Source organism: Miniopterus schreibersii, assembly GCF_964146895.1.
Source record: "Miniopterus schreibersii genome assembly, chromosome: 8".
Classification (NCBI taxonomy): Eukaryota; Metazoa; Chordata; class Mammalia; order Chiroptera; family Miniopteridae; genus Miniopterus; species Miniopterus schreibersii.
The window spans coordinates 33,388,049-33,413,304 of NC_138109.1; the positions used below are offsets into that span (position 1 = coordinate 33,388,049).

Here is a 25,256-nt window from a genome sequence, read left to right on the forward strand (position 1 = left end):
AAAATACTCTGGGCTCACAGAGTTTACGAGACAGGCTTTCTGAAGATGTAAGACACCCCTGAGACCCACTCGAGGACCAGGCATTAACCTACTGGATTTGGGAACCTCTAGAGAATTCCTTGACTAGCTTAAGCTGTAAGCAGATTGTGTAGAGTGCTGGTTGAACTTGTGGGCTCCAGACTTAGATCAGGGTTCAAATCCTGCTGTTAACTCTTATCAACTGTGTGACTTTGGACAAATGACTCTTTACCTTCGTTTTCTCCTCTCTAAGAGGATAATCATAGTACCTTTCTCTTAGGGCGAGGCCCAAAGCTGGTAAGATACATGGAGTGTGTGCACAATGCTGGGCATGTGAGAAGGGCTGTAGGACAGTGGCAGTGTTGCTGCTGCTGCTGCTAGTGACAGACTGTCAAGAGCTGCCTTTAACTGGGCCTCATTCTCCCTGGCTGTAAAGAGGGAAGGCTGACCTAGTTCACTGGGTCTCAAAGTATGGTCCCTGAACCAGCAAAATCAGCATCCCTTGGGATCTTGTTAGAAATGCCAGTTCTCGGGCTCCTGCAGCTCTACTGGAGATGGATGGGGCCCAGTAAACTGTGTTTAACAAGCCCTGCAGCTGATTCTGATGCAGGCTGAAGTTTGAGAACCATTGCCCTAGTTGTCCCTTAAGACCTCTTCTCCATCTGCCTTTCCAGGACTATGATTCATGCAAGAGTGTTTCATGTTTCCTGCATTTAGGGCCCTGGTCTGGGGGCTGGTGGGGAGGGGCATAGCCCCCAGGTGGCTCCCGGGTGATTTGGAAAGGGGAGGCAGATATCCATGGAAATATTCATTGGGGTACCATCCTGAACAGAACTGATGATACACATGAGTTGGTTCTGTAATAAATAGCAGAGAGGAGAGAGACCTTTGGGGGCTGGAGGGCCTCTGTGGCTTGCTCCTGATAATAATACTGATTGAACCTTGCTGGACGTCCTCTCTCATCACTCTAACTGCAGCCTCTCTTATTTTATGCCTTATTGTGGGATGGGGTGGGCAGGGCTCTACACCTGAGGTCAGGAGTGATTCTGGATGACTTCCTCACTGTGTGACTTTGGGGGGCTCACTTTTCATTTCTGGGCCTTAATGTTTCCATCTGTAAGATGAGAGGACTAGACTAAGTCCAGTGAATCTGAGCTATGACAGTTCTCTAGAGAGAGGGTAGGGTTGGGGACCAGAAGCTCTCTGGGTTTCTGTTCCCTCACCTGCATAGTGAGAACCCTGAGATTGTCCTGGCCACCTGCCCAAATCTAATGAGTTTGAGTGATATGAGTTGTCCCCTCTCTGGGCTGTTTCCTTACTAGTCCAGGGCAGTCTCATGACAACCTGTCCTGTTCACCTCACATGGCTTTTGTCATGTCGAGCATGTTTTTCATTGTCAGAAGCTTCTTGATGCCTAAACCCTGTTGCCTGGCATTTGAGGCTCCTTGACAGATTCCCAGCTTTTTTCTGCAAAGTAGGATCCTCACTGCCTGTGACAGCATCCTGTTCTGATCCTGTTAGGCCTTCCCCCTCACGCTTCTTCTCAGCCTATCCAAACCCATTCAATCTTTAGACCAGCTCTAGCGTCACCTCCTTAATGAAGCCTCCTGTTTTGCCCCAACCCTCAGCGCCGCCCTTGGACCATCTTGCAGTCCTTAAGATACGACTTTAATTTCATCTGTAGACACTAAACTGCTGACAGAACCATAAGCAATTTGAGGGCAAGGCCTGAGCTCATAGGGATGGACATTGGGGTCCTTGACGCCGAAAGCAGGGAGGCTAAGAGAAGAGGGAGCCTGCCCAAAGTCACAGTGTGTATGTGAAAGAACTAGGCCCAGAGCCCTGGTGTCTTAGTCCAGGGGGAGACAGTATTAGGTATGTGGTGAGTGAAGTAGAGGAAATGAGGGACAGAGGAAAGGGCAGTGGTCTCAGAATCAGGCTGACCTCTGTTCCAGCTCAGCTCTGCACTCAATAGCTACGCCACCTGGGGCACTTCACCTGCCTTCCCCAAAGGCCCTCTGGTGGGGTTAGAATGAGGACCATAGTGAGGCCTGGTACACAGTAGGTGCTCATTTATTGTAAGGAGTTCATTATTAGTCCTGATCCACTTGTCCATCCAGCTCCCCTGCCTGGATGGCCACCCTTCCTCTTCACTTAACCACCAAGCACTTTATTTTATTTTCCTGTCATAAGCAGTCCAACTTGAGTGTCAGGGCCTCCTCATTAAGCCTCTTGCAGAATTGAGAGGGAAAAGGGGAAATCCTGGTGTCTCTCAGTCGGTAGTGGCTCTGAGGGACTAGGACGGGTGCCCAGGGACTGAGTCCTGTGGATCTAATGGCGTGGGCTTTGGCACGCGCCACTTTTAGAAAAGTTATGCCACCTATTTTAAGGCAGTGAGGGGTGTGCCCTGTCCCTGGCCAGCAGCTGCTGGATGCCAGCAGCCTGGAGCAGTGGGACAGGGGGAGTAGCACTTCCAAGGGTGAAGAGTCCTAGCAGGTGGCTCTGGTATCTCTCTGGGACGCTGCTGGCAGCTCTCTGGTTTCCTGCCACCTTTGTACCTGATCCCTTGTACATGGATGGAAACCTGTTGCCCGGTTCACCAGTCTGCCTGGCTGGGGCTGGGGATCTGGAGCTGCCCAGCCCCTGGGAGCCACCCCAGAGCCAAGAGACCCCGTGGAGAGAATGTCAGGGGCTGGAAATGGGGTGACTAAGTTTGGCTATGGCTGGAAGCAAAATGAGTGTCCGGCTAGGAGCCCAGTGGGCGGGCACAGGGCCCCCTGACATGGCTATGCCCCAGCTGGCAGCCTCTTTCCTTCCTGTCCACCAGGCAGGCACAGGAGCCCGCTGTGTGGGGGCTCTAGGAGGAGGGGGGCCGCGGGCAGTCTGAGTGGAGGCTGGGTCCTGGGCTCAGCAGGGGCGGGAGCTTGGGGGGAGGAGCCCGAGGAGACTGCCGGCAGGCTTCATATGGAGCCCGAGCTGTTGCTCAGGTGACTCGGGACTCTTGGAGGGTGCTGCCATCTGTGCGACCAGCGAGCGGGGTCTCAGCCACAATGATGCAGAATGTTGGAAATCAACTGCGAAGGGTATGGAGGGTGTGCCGGGGCAGATGGGAGGCAAAGGGGAGGGGAGGATCTGGGGATCCCAAAAGAGAATTGAAGTTTCCATTTTAAGTCAGAAGCTCTATGCCTGCTCTCTCATTTTCCACGGGCCATTTTCTAACTCTCTTTTGGCAGGAGAAATCGAGGACCCCTGGGCTGGTTTATTATAAGCAACACTCCCCAAACAAGCCCCAGGGGCCGTTAGCTCCCCTGGGGCGGGTTGAGTTGAGTGCAATTATCTTGTGCACGTTCTTTGTGTCTGGAGTGCTATTCCGGGGGTGTGTGTTTCTTTCCGCAGGGCTCTGTGTGTGTTTCTGCAGGACTCATGAGCTCTGTGGCTGTGTGCTGTTTAACTCTCAGAGTTCAGGGCTCAAAGGCCATGGAGCTGATAGATGTTACAGGGTTTGGGGTGTGTGGGCCAGTGCCACAGGGGAAGCCAGTGTTCTGAAGGGTTCTCGGGAATAGTAAGCTTTTGGGAGAGCAAGTGCAGGACCAAGGGAGGGCTGGTGAAATGTATCCTGCAAGGTGACCTCGCAGAGAACGTCTCCCTGGAACCTCTTAACAGGGACTTTGGAACTGAGATTAGATTCAGAGGCACGAGACAGACCAAGTGCTCAGCGGGCTTTTGATCTGGTGAACAGAGAAGGGTTCAGGGCACACTGGCAGAGGTTGTGCTGGGCGTAGAGTGGGTGGGCTCTGAGGATGTTTTCAGGAAAAGCCTTTTGAAAAGGGACAGGGACAAATAAAGAAATCTCTTATCCATCCCCTCCCTCTGTCGATGTGACTGCCACTCAACTCAGACTCTGGGCAGCCTCTCCTCCCTGGCTCCCTGTCCCACATCCAGCCCCTCCAATCCACTCTCCACTGGAGGGACGCTTCTAAAAGGTAAATGCGATTATTCCGCATCTTCTCAGAAGGCTGCCTTCAGTATAAAGTTCACGTTCCTTACTTGATACAAAAGGATTTTGGTAATGTGCTCTGCCCACCTCTCCCTTCTCATTTCACCTTGCCCACCCCTATGCATCTAGTATGGCAGTCATCCTGCCCTGCTTGCCACTGCCTCAGTGTACCAACTTTGTTCTCTCCTTGTGCTGTTGTACATTCTGTACCTTCTGCTAGAGTGACCCCCAGCCTCCCCTTGCTCCCTGCTCACTTGTTTCCCTGGAAAGTTACTTCTGAGCTCTCAGATCTCAGCTCAGATGCTGCCTCTTCTGGAAAGCCTTCCAGATTTCTCTCAGCACAGGGAGCCTCTTTGTTAGCCCCTTCTCACCTGTCTGTGTGGTGGACTTGCATGTGCATCTCTTCCACCAGCCAGCGAGTCCCCAAGGCTGCTCTTGACGTGCCCAGCACAGTGTGGGGCAGGGCCAGAGCCCCAGGGTATGCTTAATGAATAGATGGGCACAGGCAAGTTCTCAGTGAGGTCAAAGGTGGGATCTGAGCAGCAGGGTGTCTCACTCTGTTCCCTGAGCATAGGGCAGAGAGCGTCTTCCAGGTGGGTGGGGCTGTCTGTGTCTTCTCTTATGTCTGGTCATCTTTAACTCTTCTCCCACTGATCTGACTCTTTCCCCATTATCCTCATCAGTAAATGGGGAGAAGGCAGCAGGGGAGGAACGTATCACTGTGACTGTTTTATGGAGATAACAATAACCTTTTCTAGGGCAATGCTTTACATAGCGCTGACCATGCTAGGCACCTGACCATGCATATATTAACCCATTCAGTTCTCTGGAAGGGAGGTAGAGCTATCATCCCCATATCCCAGACGAGGAAACTGGAGCTCAGAAAAGCTGGGTCACTTGCCCAGGATCACACTGGTAGGAAGTGGCAGAGCTGAGATTTGAACACGAACTCGAATTTGGCTCCAGAGTTTGAGCTCTTTTTTTAAAGGTTTTTATTGATTTCAGAGCGAGGAAGGGAGAGGGAGAGAGAGATAGAACATCAATGATGAAAGAGTCATTGGTCAGCTGCCTCCTGCACGCCCCCTGCTGGGGATCGAGCCTGCAACCAGGGCATGTGCGCTGACCGGGAATTGAACCCTGATCTCCTGGATCATAGGTTGATGCTCAACCACTGAACTGCGCCGACTGGGCCAGAGTTTGAGCTGTTAAGGAACCTGAGGCTCAGCTTGAGGAAAGCCCAGAGTGGGATTCCAACCCACATGTCCTTACTCAGAGCCCTGCTGGCATTCCTCTTCTCCCCGCTGTCCCCTGCCCCGCTGAATCTGGGAGTGGAGATGGCTGTGGGGTGTGGAAGTTGGGCCCACAAGGTGACACTGGTGACCTCATACTAGCCGGGAACACTCTGGCCTGGATTGCCACCTTTGAACCATTGCCTACATGGCAGATCTCCTTGTACTCCCCTGATTCCTTCCTGAATTCCTAAGCTCCCCAGGAATACAGGAGAGTTGGGGACTGTTTTCTTCTGGACTGTTACCAAAGCCATTCTTAATGAAAAGCAAACCCAAACCCTCACCCAGCTACCTTCACTGAGGACTAAAGAAAGCCATGTTAAACTGGGAACAAAGGGAGGGCCCCGCGCCACAGAGTTGGAGGCCCTTGTCAGTATCTTGTGGCTCTGCAGATAGTGGGCATTTTGGAGTTGGAATGTTCTGGCTCTTACCCACCACTGGGTACTCAGTGTGAGTGAGTGAGTGAGTGAGTGAGTGAGTGAGGGAAGGGTGGAGGGCACTAAGGAGGAAGTGACAATGAATAAGGTGGGGAGTCTGCTCCCAAGCTGGGGGGCAGTGGTTGGAGGAGCACTGAGTGCCTGTCTAGTGGTGCTGAATAGGTCCTCCTGTCCTGCCTTCTCCCACCCAAAGGTCAGTCTACACGGGACACTGAGTTCCACACCCCTGGCTGGGTAGGGACCTGTTGGCACCCCAGTGGAAGGTTGGGTATCGCTGCTCAGCCTGTGTTCTAGCCTGGTCCAGGTCAGCTCCCAGGGGAGCTCAGGAACTTTATTTACTCTGGAATGGGGGTGGGGCTGTGTGTCCCAGTTCCCCTGAGAAGCCCTGTGCCAGGGCAGTGCTGCTGACATGAGCCCACAAACCTACATGTGCTCCCCACCCCCTGTGGTGACCCACTGCTTCACCTTGAACCCAACAACAGCTGGAGGTGTGCCTCCCCACCCCTACACCCCAGCTGCATTAGGGATCAAGTTCAGGTGTGAGGAGGTTTAGGGTATAACATTTGGTCAGCTTGGATTAGAATTTTATCTTCACCCCATTGCACACATGCAACCTTGGACCAGATATTCCCCATCTCTGGGTGTCCTTAAGGTCCCCACCAGCCTTGACATCCTGGGGGTCTGGATGTTTGCGAAGGGGTTTGTGCATGACCTTGAGGTTGATCCTGACAATGTATGGCAGGGGTCATTTGATTAAGGACCCCTGCCCCTCCATGTAAGGGTGGAAGGGAGAACTGTAGACATAAAATGACGTTCCCATGGTATGTAGGAGTGCAAAAACTACTGAATGAATGAGTGACAAGAGGAGCTCAGACAGGGACTGAAGTGGTCCCAGAAGTTTTCCTGGAGGAAGAGGCAAGACTCAGACACTTAGCTTTAGTCTATTTAGGAGCCACATTTGAACCTCAGTCTCAGCCATAGGGAGACACCCTTAGTGTTCTTAGTCTGTCCTGGAGGACTCTTCTTTATCTTTCAAAACTCAGCTCGGCCATCATTTCCGCTTCCAATTCCCATCCTGCCTGCTCCCAGAATTAATGGCATTTCCTTAGGATGTTGTCCTGACTTCAGTTGTTCCCTCCACAGGATTAACATGTGTCAGCCTGTGATGAACCCAGGCTGTTGTGTGGAGCTGACAGCTAATGAGGGAGACCCAGTGAAATGGTCGTGAAAGAAATACACAAGGAAAATCTGTGCTAAGTGATGTGAATAGCAGTAGTGGGAGTGAATGTCATGTAAGTGCTAGGCATGCATGATTCAGTTATTCCTTATAACAACTCGGAAGTAGATAATGGTATTGTGACATATTAAAGATAAAACTGAGACAGAGAGGTTAAGTAACTTGCCTAAGATCACACAGCTAGTAAGTGGCACTGCTGAGATTAAACTCAGCCTATCTAGAGGACAGTGAGAGAGTAATGAGAGAGGGCAAGGGAGAGCTCTCTGAGCAGGTGATAACTGAGTGGAAACCTAGCAGCTGAGAAGGAGGCAGTTGTGGGAGGAACTGGAGAAAGAGCATTCCAGGCAGAGGGAACAGCATTTCTTTGCAGGCTCCAAGGTAGGGGGAAGTTGGTGCATCTGAGCAGCTGAATGAGGCCAGTGCGGCTTGGAGTGGAGTGAGGGAGGGCAGAGCAGCTGGAGGGGCTGAGACATGGCTGCCATGTGCAGCAGGCTGGGGGACTGGGTCCTGTAGGCAGGGTTTTGGGTTTGGAATAGTCCTGCCCACCAGACTGTGCACTCCTTGAGGACTCTCTGGTCCCCCAGGCTTGGTGCTAAGGTACACAGTCCCTGCACACTGAGCTCGGGGACCCAGGGAAGCACATCATCATGGTTCCTCTCCTCTGAATGTCCAGCACCCTGAAGGTTCCAGCCACTTTCCCACCCACCCCTGACCACTCACAGTATGTAGGTGGGTGATAGGATCAGTGCCCTGGTACAGAGGAGGCACCAGGAAGTAAGGTGATGTGCCTGGCGTTGTGCCACTGGCAAGGGACTCAACTTCTACCTATGAGGCTGGGCCCTTTTCCAGGCCCTGTCTTAACCAGGGAGGCATCTGGAGCCTCTGTGTGCCCAAAACGTGGTTTTGCTATCTGTCATACTCAGACCCACCCCACCATCCTAGCCTCCCCCACCTTCACACACTGACAATGCAGAGCCAGGGCTGCCCACTTTCCCCCACCTTGCACACACCAGGTCCAGGGAGGCTGCTCCACTGCCCTTCAACTGTGCCTGGTCCAGGTGGTGCTGAGCTGGCATTCCTGGGGCCTCTGGATAAGGGCTCACCACTTTGCCCACAGAGACCTGCCATGGAGACACTAACTCACTTCACTCCTGTGTGCCTCAGTTTCCTCATCTGTGAACCAGGTCTTCCTGCAGATCTTGCTAGATGGTTGGTGAGGTGGAAGACTTTGGAGGATTGTAAAACTTGGCACATAATTGGCCATGGTGAATACTGTACTGGTTCTTTTCTTTTCATCTCGTCTGGACTTCAGTTTCCTTAATGGGTGGATAGCAGGGTCAGTTGGTCAGATGAGACAGTAAAAGCTAGCTCTTGTTGAGTACCTGCTAAGTGTCAGTCATATTTAAACTTTTCCTCTGCTCTGCCAGGCTGCTGGTATTCCTCTGGCTTTACAGAGAAGAAAACCGAGGCCCTGGCATTGAGCAACTGTGAGCCAGTTAGAGAATTCCAGGTCTCGTCTGGCCCCAAGCTGCACTGAGTGGGACACTGGTGCCGTGGCCTTTCTTGTCCTGGGCTGACCTGGCTGAACTGAGGCACTGACAGTGCTGCCTTCTGCGTGCTTTGTCCTGTGGCTCCAGGGACAGATGGTGCTGGCCAGCGGCTCCGTTGCAAGCTCCCTGGCTATGGGCCTACGTGCTCCTGCCATTCCCAGGGGCAGCTTCCTTGCGGGTAGGAGGTGGCATCAGGGCAGTGACGGAAAGGACCAGAGTCCGGTGCTTTGGGGATGCAGGGCTGAGTCACACTGGACCTGTCCTCAGGTGCCCCCAACTGATGGGAGAGACACAGAGAGGAACAAACTGATGATGACAGCACAGTGTGGCCAGGCTATGACAGAGGGAGGCCCAGAGGTGGCCCCTCACAGCCCAGGGGCAGGCCAGGCTCCCTGGAGGAGCTTGGAAGCTTTTCCAGGTTCTAGGCAGAGACAATGGCATGTGTGAGATGTGGGAAAGAGCCCAGTCTACAAGGAATGGGGAGAGAACTTGGCAGTGACCACTTGAGGAGTCCCTCCCTGGCCCCCTCATCCTGCTTGGGGTTTCTTAAATAGTAATAATTTGCCCTCAGCAAATCAGACATTAATTAATTAATGTCAGTAAACTTTAAGTATTAAGCATCTCTTGATTGGGGTAATCATTTCACAATGTATATGTACATCAAAACATAACACTGTGCAACCTAAATAATACATATACTTTATATTTGTCAATAATATCTCAATAAAGCTGGAAAAAATTGTAATGAGACATTGGGACTCTTCAGAGACATGGGACCTGTCCCCTGTCCTCAAGGACACCCACTTTTGTCCTCATTTGTGCACCCACTTTACAGTCTAGGAGGCAAGTGTACTTGCTTTCCCTTGTCTGCTTATTCGGAAGCCCCGGGTCAGCAGGCTGGCAGCTGCTCCTGTGGCCCATCACTCAGGATGGGATGCTGGGCTCAGGGGTCCGGACCTTGCCCACTGGGGTGCGGGTGCCCTCAGGGTGGGTGGAGACTTCTCCAAGCAGGGAACCTGTTACTTACTGTAGGTGGCACTGCCAAAGCCCAGATCTCCTCACTCCTTGGCATTGTCCTATTTGTGACCTCTAGAACAGGCTGTGATCCGCCCCTGGGGGTGTGGCCCTGCTCCTAGGCCTGGAAACCGGTCAGAGGTCGGAAGGGAGTGGCCCTCGAGCCTTCCTAAAGTAGCCTCAGGTTTCCAGCACTCTCCAGGCTGAGCTGAACCAGGTGCGTCTCAATTTCCCTTTGTTCCTTAAGGAGGCTGTGGAGAGACCCGCTTCTCTCCTTTCCCTGTGAGTGGAGGGAGGGACAGATGGATAGTTTGGAGTCAGAGGATTCTAGCTGGCTCTTGTCTAGTGAGTAGCAGCTACCCCTTTCCCAGCGTGTTTCCTCATCTGTAACACGGGGACTGGGACTCCGGGGTAATAATGGTCCCTGTCACTTGCGCCTGTTTCGTGCCAAGTAGGTTTATCTCATGCTGGCGGTTACAGAGAGAAGAGGAGTTTTAAGAGATTGAATGGTGTGCCTGCCGGCCTTGAGAGCAGTGGGGTATGTGGGGAAGGGTGGGGGGGAAGGCCTGAGGCTTCAGTGACTTTGGGTTAAGGGGAGGGACCCTCCCCTGAAGAAAACGGGAAGGGGGCAAGCACAGAATTCTTCCTGGCACCCTCCACCCCACCCTTAGGGCCCCCTGAGACTGAGTTTGCCTGGTCCCCACCAGGCCCACCTTGCTTCTGCAGATAAAGAGAGCTTCCGGGCAGCCAGGCTCAGAGAAGGTGTGTCTCAAAGCTTAAATTTGTTCTCAGCCGGGCAGATAGAAGGCTGGGAGGGACTTCTGAACCTGCTAGGCGCCGTGGATAAGCCAAGGTGGGATGATGACGGTAGGGGTGCTGCCCAGGGGGGATGGACTGGTCAGAGACCACCCCTCTTCCAGATTTCCCCCCTTTCGCCTGGAAGTCAGGAGAACCTGGAGGCAATCCATGGAGGGTCTCTAGAGTGCCAGACTCTGTCTCAGACATCCCATGGACTAGTGATTGGATTTCCCTCCAGGACTGGCATCCACCCCCACTCCCCTATCCACACATACAGCATCCTCACCAGGCTCTGGAGTCAGAGAACCCAAGTTCAATCTCCCCTCTGCCTTTTATTGGCTATGTGTCCTTGGGTGGGTCTTTCCATGTTCCCTGACTGAGTTTCCTTTTCTTCAACTGTAAAATGAGGATTCCTGCTTCAGAGTGGAGTTGAGAATTAAAGGACCACCAAGAACGAGACCTGGCACACAGTAGGCACAATAAATAGCAGCCATTGATTTCTAAAAAGGGATCTTTGAGCTTCTGCGAGGGCCATTCTTGGGCAGCCCCTGTTCTATAGGCAGCTCTATGGCTCAGGGGGACCTGTCTCCTACTTGCTCTGTCCCATTAGCAGACAAATGAGCTCTAATACCTCTCAGGCTCTAGGTAAACAACACCCCTCCCTGCCCCCCTGTCCCCTTCCAACTACTATCCTGTTTTTTTGCTCCCCCTTTCCACAAAAATCTCTGAAAGTTTTCTGTGGTCCCTGCTTCCACTTCCTTACCTCTTCTTTCCCTAATTCACTCTAATTGGACTCCTCTCTCTCTACACTCTCCCCACTTTTCACTCTCTTATAGCTTCTCTCCCCATCTGCCTTGAATTCTCAGTGCCCCTGGACCAGCAGCTCCCCTCCTTCGGAGATCCCCCCCCCCCCCCCCCCCCCCCCCCCCGCCGTGGTGCTCCTCCCACCTTGCCCAGCACTCCTTCTCAGTCTCCTTTGCAGGTTTTTCCTCCCACCCTCCCTTTAAATAACTGTCTTGGCTCTCTTTTTGAATGTTGTCTGTTCTAGTTACTATGATGTGTGACAAACTATCCTAAAACTTAGTGGCTTAAAACAAGAATCATTTTATTATATCTTGAGATTTTTTTGTCAGGAGTTGGGCAGAGCTTGGCTGGGTGACTCTTCTGCTCTATATGGCGTTGTTGGATATTACTCTACCAAAGATTGCTTGGTGGGGCCTGGCGATGTGACTCAGTGGTTGAGCATCTACCAATGAATCTGGAGGTCATGGTTTGATTCCTGGTCGGGTCACATGCCCCAGTTGCAGGCTCAATCTCCAGTAGGGGGTGTGCAGGAGGCAGCCGATCAATGACTGTCATCATTGATGTTTCTATCTCTTTCTCCCTCTCCCTTCCTCTCTCTGAAATCAATAAAGACATATTTTTTTTTTTTTTAAAAAAAGATTAATTGGTGGTATTCAGCTGGTGGATGGGATGGACTAGGGAGTCCCAGATGGCGTCACTGGTACCTGGCCTGTTGGCGTGGTCTGAAGGTTGGGCCGAGCTGAGATTGTCACTCCCAGCACCAACATGGATCCTTTTTTGTATGATGGTCTCAGGGTGGTCAGACTTCCCACCTGGCATCTAGTTCCACCAGAGCGCGAGTCCCAAGAGACCTGGATGGAAGCTGCCGGGCTTCTCATAATCTAGTCTCTGAAGTCACCAATAGAAATGTCACAACCCGTATATAGATTCAAGGGGAAGGGATTAGACTTGACCTGTCAAAGAGAAGAGTAGCAAAGAATTGGTAGCCATATTTGATCAATATTGATCCCCAGCCAGAATTGGCCTCTTTCTCACCTTGTCCATCCCTGTCTGGTCTTGGTTTTATATCTTACCAGGACCCTTGCTGTCCTCTGACCCAGCCAGTCCTTAGATTTACAACCAGAGGCCTGCCAAATGTAGCCCAGCCCCCTCCGGGGCATGATTGTCCTTTGCCACTCCCTCTGTGTCCCTCTCAGGGCTGGGCCTCCCTCTGCTTGCTGTGCCACAGCGGAAGTCTGTCTTCTCCCTGCCACTAAATCTTTCCTGCCCTAAACATGTTCCCACCCCTCACGACCACAGAAACCTTCGGCAGCCACAGGGTGCTCCTTTGGTTACAGCAGTTGTCACTGTTGAGCTGTGGACAGATGAAATCATGAGGCTGCTTTTGCATAAACAACCATTAAATTAGAGCCACCCAGCATGCACGTAACTTAAAGCAAAGTGATGGCAACAGAAAAACATAAATGCAGGCTGATACTGTGAATCTTGTTTATTTTCATCTGCTTGGTTTGATGTTTATGTCACAGCGTTTCAGGTGGCCATCCGTGACTGGGTGTGTCTTCATTCAAGCCATTGGATCAAATGTTGAACAGAGCAGACAAATGTGGTAGTCCACTGGAGATACCTCCCAGGTTCAATTTAACACATGTTTACTGAGCACTTACAATGTTCTGGGTCTATGCAAACACAAAATATACAAAATACGTTTATTCCTACCCCAGTGACCTGCTCCCTTGTGCCTAGAATGCCCTGTTCCCAGTGAACCCAAGCTGGTTTCTAGTGATTGTCTCCTATTCCAAGAAGCCATTTCCTTCCTGAGGCTTCTTAAACCTTTCTGGGGCCCAGCACTCCCTGAGTCTGGTTAGACTCTGTGGACATCTGTGGGAGGCCTCCATGGACTGCCACAGACTCTGACCTGTTCAACATCTTGATTGGTGGCTGAAATGAAGCCCTGGTGCTAACAGATTGCATGGTCACCTGGCAGTGATTGTCACAGAATGAGTCTGAAAGGCGGTCTGACCCCCACCGCTGCTGGAAGCTTCCCCTGAGCTCTCTTTTCTACCTGAAAGTGGGGCTTCATCCCTGAGCTTGGTGAGGGCTCAGCAAAGGCTGCCTGGCCAGTCACAGCGGGTGTCTCTTACCTCCGGGCATCTGTGTAGGCTCGGATGATTTACTGTGTCATTCAACAATGCCCCCCCTTTTTAAAATTTTACAATTTATTTATTGACTTTGAGAGAGAAAGATAGAGAGAGAGAGAGAAAGATCGATTTGTGGTTCCACTTATTTACTTATGCATTCATTCATTCATTGATTGCTTCTTGTATGTGCCCTAATCAAACCCCAACCTTGGCAAACTGGGATGAAGTGCTGACACTTTTCAAGCACTTTCGATTGGTCAGACCCTGTTCTAAGTACTTTGCACATAAAATCTCTTTGGATCCTCTCTATGAACATCATTCCCACTTTATAGATGTGGAAAGAGGTTCAGCATGGCTTATATGCTTCAGGTAATCCAGGGAGACAGAAGTGGGGCCAGGATGCGAATGCAGCCCAGGTCCGGAGGGCCTGCTGCCAGCCCCCTTTTTCCTTCTTCTCTCTTCCCTGCACGTCATTTCTTCAACAAACCTTTATTGTGGGCTGAAATTTCTCTGAGACATGTGGGGCACACAGGGGTGAGGGTGGGACTAGCACAGGTCAGGTATCTTGCAGCCAGAGAGTCTGAGGCCGAGGGAAAGACTTGGAGCGCCCGGTGGAGAGCAGGTGGTGCTGCCACAAATGCGTGGGCCCGGTTCTGGGCGTCACCCTTACACCTGCGGCCTCAGGGCCTCAGAAGCAGCCCTTCGAGGGTTGGTGTGTCCTTGCTAGGCCTCATTCTGAGGTCTGGCCTACCCCTTACCTGGTATAAGGGAGCCCATTCTGTGGATGAAGTCACAACGCCTGCTCGTACCACTCGGCCCTGCTTAGGAAGGTTTCTTAAACACTTCGGGGTAAAAAGCTGGTGTGTTGTGTGAGGGGAAGCTGGGAAGGAAGACAAGGAGGACTGCAGACCTGGGTAGGCAGGAGAGCTGGGGACATCTGGGGGCCTGGGGAGAGTAGGGGAGGTCAGCCTGAAGGGGCTGGGGGAGGTGGCCCCACCAGCTGGAGGTCGGAAGGGGGGGCACCGTCCCTCAGAAGGAGGGGCCTGCAGGGGCTGGAGGAGCAGCTGGGCCTGGAAGGGCCACCCAGCATTTTGCTAGCTTCCTGGGGCAGGAAGTCCCAGCTGCAGCCAGAATCCTATAGGGCTGAGAGGAGCAGCTCAGGCCTGAGGAATGTGTGCAGCCTGGGAGCATGAGATGGGGCCCCTTTCCTGCTTCCCTTACTTCTCTCTGGAGAGAGGGAGGGGAGGCTCTTCTACTTGCTCTGTTCTCTCCCAGCCTCTGTTCTTTGGCCTCATGGTTTTTCTGTTCTCTCTCTCCCTTCTGTCTCCCTTTCTCTGTCTCTGTAACCTCTCTTTCTCCCCCTTTCCCTCTCCCTTGCCCTCCTGAAGGGGACTTGTGATGCTTGTAGCTGGTGTCTCCAGCTCTAAGGTTAAACAGGGTTATTGTCAGGGTGACAAGGTCTGACCTAGCGCCTGGCCACCTGTTGACATGGTGATGCAGAAGCAGTGTCAGCAGCAGCCATGGCTGTCTAGCGGGGAGGGCATGGAGGGCTCTGATGAGGAGAAAGGCTGATCCTGTTCTTCACAGCTCCTGAAGGGCCCACCCCACTGCCAGGAGGTTTTGCATGGGGGCGTTGTCTGTGAATGTGGGTTCCAAGCCGGGTGCTATCAGAGTGACTCCCCTGAGGGGCCACAGGTACTGTTAGAGCATTGGGGACAATTGGACTCGTGGTCAGACTGCTTGTGTTCAGATCTCTCCTTCCTCTTTGCGAGGTCTGCTGGAGGTAGGGGGTGGGAGGTAGCAAAGAGCCCCAAGGGAGGAAGCCGCAGGGAGGCAGCTGCCAACTGTGTGTGTGTGTGGGGGGGAGGTTAGGGTTAGGAAGAACTCTGACAGGCAGACCTGCTCCTCAGTGGAAGGGTCTATGTCAGAAGGAGGTGAGCCCCCTGCCTCTGGGAGCAAGCAAGCGCATGCTAGAAGCCACTGGAGGGAATGTGGTAGCTGAGATTCTTGCACCTGACAGGGATGTATCTAGGTGACCAGCAGTTTTCCTCACACTTCTGAGAACTGAGGATTTACAGAGTGCAGTGTTCAGCTCTCAGACAGCTCAGTTTCCTCACTGGTGGTGGCCCCTGGCCCCCTCACAGTCTCTGGGCCTTGAGCATCCAGCAAGACAAGTGCTTTGAATCTGTACTGTGCTGGCAGGAGGTACTGATGGCATCACCGTTTCCTGCAGAGCACGTGAAGGTGGACAGGGAGGGGAGCGTCCCTGTGTGGGTCCCTGCCTAGCATGTGTGGTGAGGAAGGGCTGTGCCTGGCACGAATGCCTGGGGTGACGAAGTAATTACCTTGCCTGGCAAATGAGAGAGGCAATTATTTATGGCACAGTGGCCAAGCAGCCTCAGCCTTTGAGTTAAACAGACTAGGTTCAAGTCCCGACTGTGCCCTTTACTGACTGTGATTGTGTGTGTGTGCGCGCGCATGTGCAAGTTATTTTCCCTTTCTGAGGTTCTGTTTTCCCATCTATAAAATGGGAATAATGACAGCATTCAGCTGTTAGGGCCGTGTGAAGAGTGAATGAGATAATGCATAGATAATGCTTAGCATAGTGCCTGGCACATATTAAATATTTAAGCAAGGGAGGGCCATTGTTCTCAATCTCACCTACACAACCACCCTTTCAATTTTATAAACGAGGAAGTTGGGGTCAGAGACATGGAAAAACTTGCTCATATACTCATTGATCGTTAGTTATGGGGCATACTGCTGGGACAGCGCCCAAGCGATACAGAGGCATGGGAGTGAGGGGGTTGGCTGAGGTTAATTTGAAGACCCAGCCCCACAAGCCAGCCCCTTATCCTGCAGGCTCCAAACACTTCCACAGGCCCTGCCACCCCCTCGGTGTAACAGCGCCCCCTAGGTAACCCCTTGTTCTGCAGCTCAGTGAGGACGGGACCCACTCAGGCTTGTCCACCCTGGCAGGTCCTCCTCAGACGCTCAGGCAGTGAGGAAAAGGAAGGCAGAACCATTGCAGTTTGCAAAGCACTTTCCATGTCCCCTCCCTTTGCACTCAGGACAACTCTGCAGAATGCTTATAATCTCATTTTCCAGATGAGGAAACCGGCCTGTGGGGGGTGCTCAGCTGTGGAACACATGAATCACTGGGTGGGGGGTGGGAGTCAGCAAGTGGTCTGAGGCCTCTGCGTTGCTGAGGGTAGGTCTGGGTTCACTGCAGCCTACCCTGCTCTGGAACCCACGGTCCCACGGTGCCTCCTCCACATTTTCATTTTCCCAAAGCTGAGAAACAAAGGCTGCTGGAGCCTCATTGTTTAAGAAAGAAAGTATGTCCAGCCCAACTGCTTCATCCTCTCCAGCCCCTCAAATGACGCTCTCTAACATGTGCACAGCACTTTACAGTTAGCCGGTGCCTTCAGTTTTGGGATCACACTACTTTTGGATGAGATGGGGTGGGGGTATTTGCCCTCAGTTTCTCAGTAACTTACCCAAGGTCTGCCTGACTCTAGGCCTTTTTACTTAAGACCTTGGACAGAGAGCCCCCAGTGCCTCAGTTTCCCTAGTCATAGGAGCAGGCCATTGTAATCAATCTCTGAGACCCTCCTCACTCTCATGGTAGAGGAAAGGGCTGCGGTGTAGGTAGAAGCAGCAGGCCTGCGCTGAAGATTAAGCCTGGTTCTGTCGTTCAGAGGAGGGGGACCTTGGACAGGACGGGGGACTTCTCTGGGCTTGGGTCCCCTGTGTACCTCGCCAGTGATAACCCCTCAAATGTGTGTCCATGGCTCAGATGGGATAGGAATGGGAAAGCATTCAGGAAGTGCCCTCTTCACCCCCCCCCCCTCGTGGGGCAGGGGGAGTTCTCCTGATGACCCTGCTGAGGGTAGGTGTCAGATTTCAGACAAGGTTATTTTTACCCTGGGGGTGGAGGAGGCAGGTGATGTTCAGGCTCCGTTCTAAATGGGGTGAAGGGGCAGGGGTGAGAGCCGGACCTCTAGTGGGGAACCTTGCCTGACCTCATGGCCCGTGTTCTCCCTGCCCTTTTGGGGTGACACTAGTGGGAATTGGGGACCCACTGAGCAAACTCATTCATTTGGTCCTCAATGAGCCAGGCTCTCCTGGGCCCTGTTGACACCAAGAGTAGAGAGAGAAGGCTCCTGCCTGGTGAATCTTCTGGTCCAGTGCCAACCAAATACTGCCACAATTAAGTAAACGTTGTCATTCATTACAGAGAGAGCATTAAAGAGGCGAGGCGCAGGTGCCAGGAGCCTGAGGATGGGGGAAGGGATAACTGAACTGAGTGGTGAGTAAGCATTGCAGAGGTGAAGAGGAGAGGTGAGGGTGCACCAGGCGGAGGGAATGGCACGGGCAAAGGCTCTGTGGTGGGTGCTGGCATGATGAGTATGAGGAACTGAAGGAATCCCATGAAGCAGGGGCACGTGGTATGAGCAAGACTGGAGATGTGGCCGGGCTGTCTGCCAGGGGCCTCAGGGGCCTTGTTGAGGACCTCCTCCTGGAAGCCACGTCTTGGAGATTATAGGTAAATTCTCCATTTGACAGATGAGGAAACTGAGTCCCAGAGAGCTAATAATAAAAGCTACTTACCATTTTTACCATGTGCAAGGTACCATGCTAAACATTCTGCTTCCAACATTTTTGTGTGTGAATGTAGTTGGCATTTTACATTTAATTTAATTTAATAGGCTTACCTTATCTGAAATGTTTTTCTGAAGAATTAAAAATTTTTATCAAAGTAAAATATACAATTACTATTTAAAGTGTATAATTCAGTGGCGTTTAGTACATTCACCGTGTTGTGCAACCATCACCTCTATTTAGTTCCAAAACATTTCTACCACTCCAAGTAAAACTCCTCACCTATAGAGCAATTTCCCCCAAGGCTGGCGGTCAGAAGTCCACCGCCCAATTGGTCTGCACCAGACCGTGGGCTCTGGACAGGGATTCAGGGCTGTGGCCTCTGTTTTCTCCTTGGTCACTGATTGGCTATGTGATTTGGGTAGTTTGCTCCCCCTCTCTGAGTCTCAGATGGGAAAAATTTCTATCTTCCCCACCTCTAGGGCCTATGGAAATGCTATAGAGATGTAACTGTGGGTTTTGGCTGGCGGGTCTGGGAGTGTCTTACACTCTACCTCTTCCTAGGTGCTCAGAAGTGATATACAGGCATTCGTCCTTGGTTTGCTCATCAGTAAAATGGGTAGAATAACAATGCCTCACAGGGTAGATATGAGAATTACTGATAATACATAATTCAGATAATACATCTGAAAGCTCAGCATAGAACTTGATACATACTAGGTATTCAATAAATGTTAACCAAATGAATGGTATATAGGAGGGCTTAATAAAAAATACTGATTTAATTCTCTACTTTTCCCACCCCCAAATTTTGAAAAATGTTAAGGGCCAAGACACCCTGTAGCTAGAAGTAAAATGAGGATAAGGCACTGGGGACCATTATTTATCTTCTAGAATGAAGATCTGATCTGATATTATATGACAGAAGCCTGGAAGAGTCCACTGGTGTCCTCCCAGCCCTCAGACTGGCTTCATGGACGACTGCTTCCTCTTTTTACCTGAGTTTGGTACCCACTGTTACCCTTTTTTGCCTTGCCCACTGGGAATCTCAAGGCCAAGTGTAATTCTCTATGGCAGTATTTTTGTGCAACTGGATTCCTAACATAGATTACTTCTCCCTTATTTGGTTTCTTAGCTCTGTTTGCATCTCAGCTCCCAGTACACCTGCCTCCTGTGTGTGTGTGTGTGTGTGTGTGTGTGTGTGTGTGTGTGCAGGCTGCCTCAGGGCCTTTTTTGGGAGTTTAGGATGTTGACAGATGTGCCTGCCTTGCTGGTGGGGAAACCACCTGGAGGCCATCCTGATGTCTCTGTGGGGACAGGGCATCCAGTTAAGCAGCTCCCTCAGACAGCCCAGAGTGGTCATGCTCAGACAGCCAGGCCTTTCAGAGGCCTGGCCCTGGGCTCTGAGGGCAGGTCAAAGGCTGCTTTACCCTGCCCCCTAAGCCTGCATTTTAGTCCCCACCTACTCTGCAGAAGCAAGGCTGGAGAGTGAGAGGAACAGGGGCTTTCAGTCTCATACCTTGGGCTTGAGTCCTGGCTCCAATGTCAATGGCTTTTTGAATTCTCACAGGACCTCACAAATGGGCTAATAATCTTGCCCCTTAACAGTCACCATGAAGTTCTGGTGAGCTCATAGGTGAGAATAGGCTGTGTAAAGTCCAGTGTGAATTATATTTGGATTTTTCCCAGCTGTGTTTCTGTGGGAAGCCTGAACTCAGCTTTATAATACTAACAGTATGTGCCCAACAGATGTTAGCCAAATGGCGGGCACATGCTAGGAACTTTAAATCCTTGGTCTCATTTAGTTTCATCCTTAGGATGACCTCAGGAGGTAGATATTAAAACTCCATTTTTATAGATGAGGAAACTAAGGCCCACAGAAGTTGAGCATCTTGCCCTGAGGTCACACAAGTAAGTTGTGGAACCAGATTTGAACCCTGACCAGGTCGACTTCCAAGGCCTGTCTGTTATGGGAAGTTGAGAGGTCGCCCAAGCCTGCTTCTTCCCACCAGGGCAGGTGGGCCTCGCCTGCTCTCCTCCTGCTGTTCCTGATGGCTCCTGCAGGCACTGAGATCTCTCTGCTGGCTGTCTCCTGTTCTGGGTAGTCACTGTAGGCCACACACCTCTCCAGGAGTCTTCCATGGTTTTGGGGGACTCCTTGGCCCTGTTCCCTCTGTCTCCATCCACACAGGTACCTAGTACTTTGCTTCAGGCTTTCCTTTGCCACGCTGTTCCCATTACCGAGGCACCACTGTTCCTGCTTGTCCTTTGTGCTGTCTTCACGTCCTGTTTGCACCTCACACCTTCCTCATCTCCAAGCCTCAGCTCCAAGGTGACCCCTGTCATTAGCCTCTTGCATAGGTGTTTATTCGGCACCTGCTCTGTGCCAGCCTGACTCTGCCCCTGTCCTGTGGGAAAACCTGCCTGATGGGAGAAGCGTCTGTGAACACAGTGACTGCACAGCTTGTCAGTGCTGCGATGGAGAGGCGAGGCTGTGGGGGCTGGGAAGAGGCAGGGATGGTGCGACTTGAAGAAGGAGAAAGGACTCACCTGGCAGACGTGGAAGAAAAAGGGATCCTGGGCAGAAGCAGCACCCGCGTGGCGGAGGAATGGAGGTAGATGAGCGTGGTGCTCTGAGGAACCACCTGTGGTTGAGCTGGCAGGGCAGGGACTGGGCACTGTGGCAGGGGCCAGAGTAGGACCTTGACCCCGAGAGCAGTAGGGAGCTGTCGAGTATGGAGCAGGGGGGGAGGTGTCTGATCAGGCTTACTATTTAGACAGGTCTGTGTGGACCTAAGGGACAGAACAAATTCCTATGGTGGGAGGAGTTACAAGGGCTGGACCTGGTCTCCTGCCAGGCCGGACACAGTAAGTTATGGTTGTTGAGTCTGTGGATCTGTTTTTGGGGAATATCCATTTGGTGCTGTGTGGAGGCCAGAAGAAGATGGAGGGAGACAGGAGGCCTGTGAACAGGCTATGGAAGGAGTCCAGCAAGCCGCAGTGCGGGGCATCAAGCACCAGGGCAGTGGGGTAGGCTGAGAGCTTCAAGGGGTTGGATCCCTGTTCCCTGGCTTATTGGGGGAGGGGGGAAATCCAGGCCATGTGCGTTAGTGTGGGGCTGTGGTCAAACTGCCTTGAAGGAGCCCCAGCCTAGGAGGGCTCATCCTGGTTCCCCAGCTGTGTGACCCTGGACTGGCCTTTCTTTCCCTGTGCCTCAGTCTCCCCATCAATGAAGGGATTGGGCGAAGTGGCCTCTTCCTGCTTTGACCAGCAGGCCTGTGACATAACTGGCCCAGAAGGAGGGACACAGAACCTGTAGTGTAGCCAGCTGAGGCCTAGACTGGAATTATCTAATCTGGCCAGTTCTGCTATGGCAGGGGGCCAGAGCCTGGCACGGCTGCCTTCTGAGAGGGCACGTCTCTGACCCCACCTTTGTAGTGGGCTCTGCCCTTTCTGTCAGCTGTCTTGGCTCAGCCTGCCTGGCCACCCCAGGACCTGTCTCCAGCCAGGACCTCTGCGTTCTCTGAGACTGGCCCTGGGAGGAGTGGCCCAGCTCTAGGGCCCCATTGGCCAAACCCTCCTGCACACTCCTTTGCCTCCCAGGCTGGCTGGCTGCCTGCCCACCCTGGGACAAGAAGGAGGCCTGGCCTGGCCTGGCCTGACGTGGGCAGGCTGTCTCGGAGCCAAGGAATGAGTTGGAGTCTGAGGGGCCGTATCCCGGTGCTGCTTTGTCCCCTACGCTGGTGCTACAGCCTAAGGGCTCTGCACCCTTCTCTTTGAGGGGAGTGGGGAGATAGCCATAGTGGGGCTTATCCCACAGCTTATAGGGGGTGGGGAGGTGGGAGCTCGGCCCTGCTTAGAGGAGCTCAGTATTTACTGTCTGACAGGGTGACAGGGCTCCTTAGCTTCCTCACTGGAAATTTCAGCCAGGCATGCCAGAGCCATTCAGGGTTAAACCCCAGAATCCAGGAACCCAGGGCTGGGGATACTTTGGGTATTGACAATCTCCCACTGTCCCTGCCAGCCTTGTGAGTGATAGATGAGGTTCAGGAGGAGAGGGGACTTGCTCAGGATCACATAGCACCTGAGGGACAGGGCTAGGATTTGAACTTAAGCCTGGCTCTGCTTGTCCCTCCACAAACCTTCGATGAGGTCCTACTGCAGACCCTTCTAGACATGAGCACCAGAGCAGGAGCTTCTCAAAAGGATTGGCCCGATTTACTTTTGCATTTTCAATGTTTGGCACAGGGCCTAGTGTGCTGGGTGAATGAATGAATGAATAAATGAATGAATGAGGCAAAGATCCTGCCTTCAGGCATATAGAGTCCATTGGGAAGGTAGGGACTCCTTTTTATAGAACAGGAAATAGGAGGCTGGTGGGGGTGGGGTTTGACCAGGTGAGAAGCAGAGAGAGGATTAGAACGCAGGTGTCCTGACTTCTGGCCTAGGTCTTTTCCCATCCTCACTTTCCTCAACTGTAAAAATGGGGTCTGCCTTCCTTGTGAGGATCCCCGAAGCAGTGGATGTGAAAATAGACTTGTGAAGCAAGGACATTATGTGTGCATGCCCAGAACTGCCCAGAAACCCCACATGTCTGCTCCCTTTCTTCTTCCCGCTTACCCTGTGCGTCTTGCCTCCCCCATCTCCCTAGCTTTCTTCAGGCTTCTTTCTGGAATATGCTGGGCAGAACCCCTGGCTGTGGGAGGGGTTTGGGAAGAGTGTAGGTGAACAGAGTCTGCCTGCTTCCTCCCTCTCCCGTCTCCCACACCCAGAAAGGCAGCCACCCGTATCCGCATCCATGCAGGCCCCCAGTGCACACCAGGCTGGAAAATGCCTTGGCAGTGGTTACCATGGTGATAGTCCTGCTTAGACCACAAGGCCTGCGAGATGCCTGCAAGATCCTGCAAGCCTGGCAGCCTGGCACCTTGAAAGCTTCCACCTACACTGAGAGTTCCTGGAATGGCTGCCCTCCTCTCTCTCTCCTCAGTGCCCAGCATTGTACCTGGTACCGAGGGGCTTTTGGGAATGAGCTGCCTCTCTGGGGACCCACAAGCTGTTCTGGGTCAGACAGACCTGGTTCAAATCTGAGTTTAAGTCAGCAACCTTGAACCAGTCATGTTGGTGTGTTTTGAATTTATTGAATAGCTACGGAGTCTCATGGGGAGAATCATCCAAGGAGTACACACTTCATGTGTGAGGGCTGTCACTGCCCCCTTCTGAGCAATGGCAGGGTCAGCATCGGATCTCGTGGCACTCTCTTCTGCTGAATCCAGCTTCCTTCTTATCTCGGCTCCAGGAGTCCCTGCAGGCAGTGCTGTGTGGTGGGTAGGACCTCAAACTGCATCCAGAGCCCTGGGGTCAAGCTAAGCTTTGCCTCTTACTTGGGCCTCAGTCTCCTCAACTGTGAAGTGAGGGTAATAATGAACCTACCTCAGGGGTTTGTTGTGCGGATAAAATTGAATTAGTACATGGAAAGTGCTTAGAAGAGTGCTTGATGTTTAATAAGTGATATATAAATGTTGACGGCAACTGTTATCACCACACTTGGTATTGGCCCTGAGAATGGAACTCCTGCCTGCCCCTCCTGTCACCTTTCTTGCACATGCAGGTGTGCCCAGCTCTTGCTCACAGTCTGATTAGGGAGAGCCGGCAAGAGAGAAGGGATGCCACGTTGGCTTCATCTTCTCCATCCCTCCCTATCCAAGGGACTACTAGGCATCCAAACCACCTCTTCTGCCTGGGCACTAAGAAAAGCTAGGCCCCGGGCAGAAACTCCACCTCTAATTAATGAGTTTGAGGATTTTCTCAGCTGGTTCTCCAGCTGGCAGCTGCTGGAGCCCTGGCCTGGATCACACAGCTGCTCAGGGACTGCCCAGAGCCCTCCCAGTCAGTAGAGCTAAGTGCGAAAGACAAATGAGCACCCAGCAGAGGTGTCATCTGAAGAACAAGGAGCCCAGGAAGGGGCCCTTGGGGGATGAAATAGGAGCTGCTTCTTGAAAGACTTTGTTGGGAACAAATCCCCAGGCTTGCCTGCCAGAAGGCTCATGGGGCCTCTGCACAGATGGGGAATCTTTCAAGCATGAAGGTCATTCAGAGGCAAAACTTGAAAAAGCCAACCCATGAGCTGAAGCAGGGAGGACTGAGTTCTCTGCAGATTCCCCTCTCCCCTCCTTCTCCCTCCGGTCCCAGGTCATGTCAACATGGAGTTGTTGGCTAAAAGGAACCTGGGCATAAATGACATCCAGATTGCCCCCTGAGGTCTGAGCTATGGGCTGGAGGGTGGTGACCACTCTTGGAGTTGGGGTCTGGTGGGAGGTGGCCCTGGGGTTCTCTGTTCTCCCTCTAGCCCTCAGGTCTCAGGGATGGGCAGACCCAGGGGACCCTGCAGTGGGCTCACCTCTCTGACCCCACCTGTTCCCCAGGGCTTGGCCTCTGTGTTCTCGAACCGTCAGTCCCGCAAGTCAACCTCACGTGCAGAGAACAAGGACGGCATGGCAGATGGCGAGGAGTACCGGAACCCCACAGAGGTGCAGATGAGCCAGCTGGTGCTGCCCTGCCACACCAATCAGCGAGGCGAGCTGAGCATCGGGCAGCTGCTCAAATGGATCGACACCACGGCCTGCCTGTCTGGTGAGACTGTGATCGGCACAGCCATCCTCCCACCCACTGGCCCACACACCCAGAGGACAGGCCTCAGTTTTGCTGAGATGGTCGCTGTCTCCCTGAGTACCACACTCGTCCCTCAGCCCAGCCTGCCTGCCTGCAATGCCCCCTCCCATTTCTCGATGCTCAGCTCTGGCCCACCCTCTCCCCCTAAAGCCCCAGCTTTGAGTGCCCTTAGGTCCCTGCTCCAACACAGCACGGCCTCAAACGTGGCTGCTCCACGACTGGCTTAGCCATGCTGTGAGCAAGTACCGTGCTGTCTGCCATAAAGAGCTCCCTGCATTAAGTTGAGTTGAACTCATTTCATCGCTTTGATGTCCCAATATTCTCCAACCTATGGGGAGCTCACAGTCTGATGGGGAGACAGACAGGTGACCCAGCTGCCCCCCAGCACTGTTTTATGAGGACTGGGAAAGGAAGGTGAAATTGGGGCTGTGGGAGAACAGTCCAGAGGCTGTTACCAAACCCTGGGGACAGAAGGAAGGGATTCTAGAGGGACAAAGGCATGTGAGCAGAGTCCTGAGGGTGAGAATGACTCAGGCAAGTAAACAAAGGTGGGTGAAGGTGACTGGGCAGTTGTGCAGGCACTCTAGAAGGCCAGGAGGTAGCATAGCATGGTGTGACCATTCATTTATTCGACAGCTACTTATTGAGTGTCTACTATGTGCCAGACACCCTTCTGGGACTGGGGTAAGGCAATGAATGA

General features: G+C 52.5%; 1 protein-coding gene across 3 annotated transcripts in view; it reads left to right on the top strand.

The window, feature by feature from the left end:
* Nucleotides 1-2,833: 2,833 nt before the first annotated feature.
* The window catches only part of ACOT11 (acyl-CoA thioesterase 11), a 41,107-nt gene continuing 18,684 nt past the window's right edge, over nt 2,834-25,256 (top strand). The window contains exons 1-2 of one of the 3 annotated variants that reach the window (XM_081145094.1): nt 2,834-3,101; nt 24,310-24,517. In XM_081145094.1, the coding sequence (XP_081001220.1) occupies nt 3,069-3,101; nt 24,310-24,517 (241 nt within the window). In that variant the 5' untranslated portion in view covers nt 2,834-3,068. Of the gene's footprint in view, nt 3,102-20,692; nt 20,756-24,309; nt 24,518-25,256 lie in introns of those variants that run through there. The other 2 variants (XM_081145095.1, XM_081145096.1) reach the window with 2 other exon arrangements.